At 35.9% G+C, this 6,337-nt stretch overlaps 1 protein-coding gene across 1 annotated transcript; it reads left to right on the forward strand.

The window, feature by feature from the left end:
• Window positions 1–243: 243 nt before the first annotated feature.
• Window positions 244–5,745, forward strand: LOC130052761 (uncharacterized). Its single transcript, XM_056158682.1, has 5 exons — window positions 244–389; window positions 2,080–2,276; window positions 3,526–3,683; window positions 3,791–3,966; window positions 5,538–5,745. Exons 1-5 carry the CDS (start codon window positions 308–310, stop codon window positions 5,582–5,584), a joined length of 660 nt encoding a protein of 219 aa, XP_056014657.1. The 5' UTR covers window positions 244–307; the 3' UTR covers window positions 5,585–5,745.
• Window positions 5,746–6,337: the final 592 nt, after the last annotated feature.

Consider the following 6,337-nt stretch of genomic DNA (forward strand, 5'->3'; position numbering starts at 1 on the left):
TTGATTTTATCATGTTGAAATATTTTCTTTTGTAAGTGAAATGCCACATTTTTTCACATATTCATGACCATATTTTTAAAAAAAATATTAATATGATTTTTATTTCCAAAGTCGAACTTTAGGTGTTTAGCGAAGGGATATCCATGATATGTTTATCAATCGGCTTAGTTGCGATGCTGTGCTAGAATTGGGAATCGAATCCAGGATATGATGGTTGCCAGGCGACTACCCAAACCAAATTGTCTACAGTACAGGGATTCACGCTTTTAATATTCTTTTATGATCTATCATAATTTAGGTTCCCAACATGTTTTGCTTTCCTCGTGCGATGTTTCCTATGGCACTGATTTTTGTCTTGATAATAAGGTCAACACATGGGCTCCAAGACGGTGAGTTTTGATTCATAATGGTATTTTTAGAAAATATTCTGATATCTGAAATAAAGCTATATTATCTTAGTTTCTTGTGAAGTGGATCATCGGAAGTATCTTTTAAAAGTATGCGATCCATAAAAACATTTATTTTCAGAAAAAAATTCTATGAACAGGGAAATTTAACAACACCATTTATAATATTGGACGTAAAAGATACAAAGCCAATGAAAAAATATAGTAGCACTAAAAAGGTTACTAATTGTAATTCAATCTGAGAGGAGTTAAACATAAATAAATTGGATATCACAAAACTTTTCCAAAATCAGGAGTCCCCTACGCGTATGATCTGTCAACAGTTCATATCGCCATTTTTCACGATAAATCGAGGCCTCTGCTGGTGGGCTGTTAGTCCCCGAGGCTCTCTACAGCCCAGTAGCTAAGTACTTCGTTACTAGCTTGAAAATGCGGATGTATATTTAATTGATGTTATAAAATTTAGAAATTCATTTCAAAATTAAGGATTATCTCCCTCACGCATAGCTCTTAACCTTAGGCGAATTTGACTCCACTTTTTAGCACACTCTTTTCCCCTATAATAGTTCTTAAACTTCATTGTTATTTCGGATTTCAAATATTTCGGTTGAGCATCACTGAATATACATTATTTGTCGAAATGTGCATCTGGTGCATCAAAATTGGTACCGTATAAGTTTTTACATTGGATACTAGTCTTTTTGAGATCATAGCTAGCTGCTTCGTTAATAGAAATGGAACTTTGGAAATATTCATATGTTGTGATCAGTCATCAAAATACGCTGTTAAGCACCACACTGATTCTACACACAAGTTACGTTGAAGTTGATGTAAAATGCCAATATTTTTCATTGACAAGATCTACGTGGTCTTTGGTGATCTGGTCTTCCCCCGTATCTGTTGTGCTATTCTATTAACTGACCTGGTTTTTTGGTATTATTGAGAGGTACATTTCTTTTCTTCAAAAGCTTGTCCATTGTTTTGCTGTGACCTCCATTTAAACATTTTGATACCTCTACGACATGTTATCTAGCTATAGCAATATTTACTTTGGGTCAGTTGTCAATTCGATATATCCCGGTGAAGACACAATAGTCTTCCATATCGGCCTCATATTTGGATCTTTATCTAACATAGACTCTACTGGCAAATTAATAATCCATCCTAATGATATATGGGGTGATTTCAGATTCTCCATCTTGAACTTCCCATATTTATATCACAATATTCCCTTATCACCAGCAAATGGGGTTTATGTCTCTCATCTTGTTCGATATGCAAAAGCATATTCCACGTATGGTAATTTTACATGGATTTCAACAGTATTGTAAAGTCAGCTTTTCATTAATTCAGTAGTCGTTATAATTATTCAGTTTGCAAATACAACTGTCATTAGGTGGAATTGTGTTTGGCATGTTTCTCCCAAATGTTAAGCCGTTCTATGTATTCTAATGTTGACTATAGATTACTCCGTGTACTGGGTTACAAAGGATGTGGCCGGTAAACAGATATTTACTTCTCCTAGACGCCTGATCCCAACTCTTTTATATTTCCAGATTTCCGCGTTTAAAACGTAACGATCATCCTTCGAACTAAACAAGTTTATCTTACTACGTGTGTGAACAAGAACGGATTACTGGTGTTTTATTTCAATTACGTTTCCTTCTTTCAGATTGGCAATTAGTATTTCAGGCGGTAACAGGGAATGGTGAAAATGTCCTTAATGCCTGGAACTCAAGGTCACCTTCAATATGCACGATACAAACTGGCTGTATTCCTGCTGGTTTTAAATTAGACAACCAGAGGGATAACACGAAACATCTTCGAAGTCCTTTAATCGACAAGTGGAACTCGCTCAATATTCTAAAAGTGTGTTGAAATTGTTGTTATTCAATGGCTTTCAAGGGGATAATTAGGTTGCCTAGTATTAAGTCGTTGAATTTCATGGAAAGTACGATATATACTCACATTGCGAGAAATTGTCACGCTTTTGCTTAGCTCTAATCTTAAAGACTTCTTACGATCACACCAAAGACTCTAATTCTGCACTAGAACATCCCGCACAAAAGAATTGTTTTATATAGTTGAATTCATTATGACCGTTACGTGTGACCGTACACCCGTCACCCGTTTAAGTTCGTTTGTTGATTTTTTATTTTCGCTTTGGGGAATCTTTATTTGAAACACCATTCTATTCTTTTGGTACAGGTTTTACGACCCTTCGAGAATATCACGGATATTCAAGACATTACAAGCTGTATATGAACTACCACAAATTAGAACTACGCTTCGCGTTCATGACCGTACCAGCGATAATTTGTTAATGCAGCAACGTTTGCCGCGTTTGGGATCTCTGTTTCTAAGGACATAGTAAAAAAAAACACTTGACTATCCCATCTACCTGTCAAGCGATTGACAAAGAATCAATCGGTACATATGTTTACGTTTTTTGTTTGACGTGATCATGCCATAAGCGGGATTAGGACTCACGAGTTACCGGTTATGAAGAAAACGCTCTGAATCATTGAACTACTGCCACTGGAAAGTCTTCAAGTTAAAGTTAAAGTATTTGAATCAATTCATTTTAAAGTCACCCGTTTCATTTCCTTTTGTTTTTTACATTAACGATGGTTGCTTATTTGCTTTACGTCCGGTCGAGGATTTTTCACTCCTATTGAGACGTCGCTAGATGTGAATGAAATACAACAAATTTAAAGACCTATGTTCATTGCTTACGACCGTGGCAGTGAATGTTCCATGACGTAAAAACGCCTGCCGTGACCCGGGACCTCCGATTTAAAAGTGATATCCGAAAGATCCGTGATTTGCACTTCTAAATGCCAAACGTTTGGCGAAGGAGCAATCACTACTTATATCTACGTCTCAGGTTTGACGCGCCCATGACAAAAGCAGGACTCGAACTCACGACCTACAGTTACGAAGCGAACGCTTCACCTCCGTGACCAGTTACAATAACGGTGGAAATGTGTAATGCTGAATGCGATTCAAATTTGAAGTGTTCGTAAATGTAAAATTGCGAATGTCAATTCTGAGAAATGTATCAGCATATTGAATTTTACATAGAACTATTATTTACATATGATGCGTGTCTTTACAGATCCGTGTAGTATTTGGTGGCCAGGGGAAAACGTTAGCGTATTTAGAATTTGATGGAAGTGGAAGCACCAAGAATGATTGGTTCAGCAAAGCTAGACTTCTGCATAGTAGTTGGTCTGATCTCAAGACCTCCAAAACTAACTACTTCTCCATGTTGGGGTACCTGATTTCGAAAGAACCCTTTCAAAACCTAGTTTAAGATTCGTGATTGGTCGTTTCACTATATGTAGAAATAGCAATTCATCTGTTGATAATTCTGATTTTAGTGACGAATCACGGGTCACTAGACATTTCTTCATCAACAAGAGTTATGCTGGATGCCCTAAGGACATCGGATGGTTTGTGGTGGTGGATAAGAGAGACGTCTGTGCATGGGCAAGGCAGGGAAACGTCCCAGTGTTTTTGTACAACAAAAGTTCTAAAGCTGCAAATTGGAACCGGAGTAAGTTTATTTATCGTGTAATATATACTGTGTAATCGATTATTGGATGTGTTTCATATACACATAAAATTTCCGTACTGATCTTAGATCTTGACACCCCCCACGACAAAATCCTGTCGCTGACAGTATCCTCAATATTAGATTTTCTAGAAATAAAAAATATTTGTTGTCAATAATGTTTTCCCTAAGTGAAGAATTGATATTGTCACCCAAAGTAATATGTGCTGAATTTCTTTGGGGTGGAATGTAGCCCTCGGTATCAATAATTTTCCCGAATATAGTACCTGACAATGTTGACACCGTTGAAACTGAATTGTCAGAGTTGTCTGTGCATTCCGGGGCTGTCTAAAAATAAACTGGCTGAGTCACCACTGGGACTTTGTCATGGCTTTGTATGTGCAGATGATCATCCACATTCATTTCTGCGAGCTTTAGCCTGCTAACTTCTCTTAATTTGACTTCGGTGGACCTTTAACATGTTCCCACAAATATATGCAAAATTAGTTGCACACTGGAAAAGTAAACTACATTTACTATTTAAAAGTTAAGAATATAGTATTTTTAGATATATACATTGATAATACAACCTACCATTGGGTCAAATGCTGTCTGGCGTGTTTCATATAGGAATGTTAGACCGTTCGTGGCACACTGATTTTGACTACGGATAACTCCGTTTACCTCATCAAGATATAGGGCGCACGGCTAGTGTGACTGGTCGACGGGGGATACTTACACCTCCTAGGCACCTGGTCCTACCTCTGATGTGTCTAGGGGTTCATATTTGCCCAACTATCTATTTTGTATTGCTTATGGGAGTTATGAGATTGATCGCTGTTCGTTATCTTCACCTTTCATACTACCATTGTTGTTTCTAATATAAGCTATATCCCATATCCAGCACAATAATTCTAACAATCTATCAAAATCGAACATAAGAAATTGTCATCGTGCGACACAAATGGTATTGCTTGTATGAATGTTTCTTATCTAAAGTGGCAAATAGCCTAAGACTCACTGATTGTAACAAATTATTTTAAATTTGCAAATTAAGCTAAGATACTTTCATCATCCACCTTTGTTTTCACCGAATCATCGGAAAAGGGAGATATCTCGCATAGAAAGAGCATAGGTGCCAATACTTTTATGATGGGAATTACTCAGAATAATCAATAAAATCCTGACATTTACTTTAATAATTTATAATGTACTGTAGTTTATAAAAGCAACTAATAACTGCATTAAGCTTTGATAACGGTACGCATATTACGAGACAAAGCTAAAATATTGATAATTATATATCAAATTTGCCAAAGGATAAGATAATAATAATATAATGATTTATTTTGGAATAACCATTTGTTTAGACGTATAATGATGAATTAAGTAAACATTTTCTAGATTCCTAATAGTACTAAGGCATTCAACTCTTTATCAATTCTCAAGAATTTTTGTAGCAAGAATTTGCATTCTTGAATCATTTAAAACACTGTCGGTGATGATTGTGTTCGTGTATGTATGTATGTGTGTATGTATGTAAAAACCAATTGTTATAATGCTTTCTTCTTCAGACATCGGAGTTGCAGACTTGATGAATGTCTATATCCAGACTTTGTAGCTGCAAGAATTTTAACTTATGTACATGTACAGTCATTCCGATATTCAAAATGAATTTATTCAAAAAATATTCTGTACACATGTACTCGTGTTCAGAAAGATATTCCTTTTTGCAGGAAATATTTCTTTTAATTCAATAAATAAATAATCTTTATTTCAAAAGACTTAGTTATATGTCAACGTTACAAGCCTAGCCGTATCTCGCACTGATGTTGGATTGTGGAAATAAAATTCGGGCGGAATAACAAGTGTGACTTTTCCTTTGTGTTCACAAAACGATAATGTTCAAATACTAGTAAGTCTTAAAGCAGAACCCGTTTTGTTTTTCCCTTAAGGAAGGATAATTACCACATTAATTGATCCCAAATTATTTAGCATGTAAATGACGCAATAGAAGCACACAAAATAGGCATGTGAGTTAAGGTTACACACAGGGATTCTGTGCAAATAAGATTATTGAAAGGCATACTATCCATTAAAACCCCCTGTACATATTCTGAGCATGTCCATACAAGTATATGGTGATATATGGCATACACCCAATCGGAACTCCTCGAATGTATCGCGCACTCGACATACAATGTAGATCTCGGATGTAATACGATTTCATCCATGAGTGAATTTGATACATTGTTAACTACAAGAATTTTAACTATACAATATCGTTATTGCTGCTCAAATCCTCTCAGTTTATGTCATGGATAATGATTCAAACATTTTAAATGAAACAATCGACAAAGTGCACAGAGCGGTA

The sequence above is a fragment of the Ostrea edulis genome, chromosome 3 (genome assembly GCF_947568905.1).
Source record: "Ostrea edulis chromosome 3, xbOstEdul1.1, whole genome shotgun sequence".
Classification (NCBI taxonomy): Eukaryota; Metazoa; Mollusca; class Bivalvia; order Ostreida; family Ostreidae; genus Ostrea; species Ostrea edulis.

Bases quoted from the DNA above. Each gene is read 5' to 3' on its own strand.
- LOC130052761 (XM_056158682.1), top strand. From the start codon at position 308: ATGTTTTGCTTTCCTCGTGCGATGTTTCCTATGGCACTGATTTTTGTC. The intron at 2,277-3,525 runs GTGTGTTGAAAT...GTGTCTTTACAG, and splicing joins ACTCGCTCAATATTCTAAAA to ATCCGTGTAGTATTTGGTGG. The intron at 3,967-5,537 runs GTAAGTTTATTT...TTTCTTCTTCAG, and splicing joins AGCTGCAAATTGGAACCGGA to ACATCGGAGTTGCAGACTTG.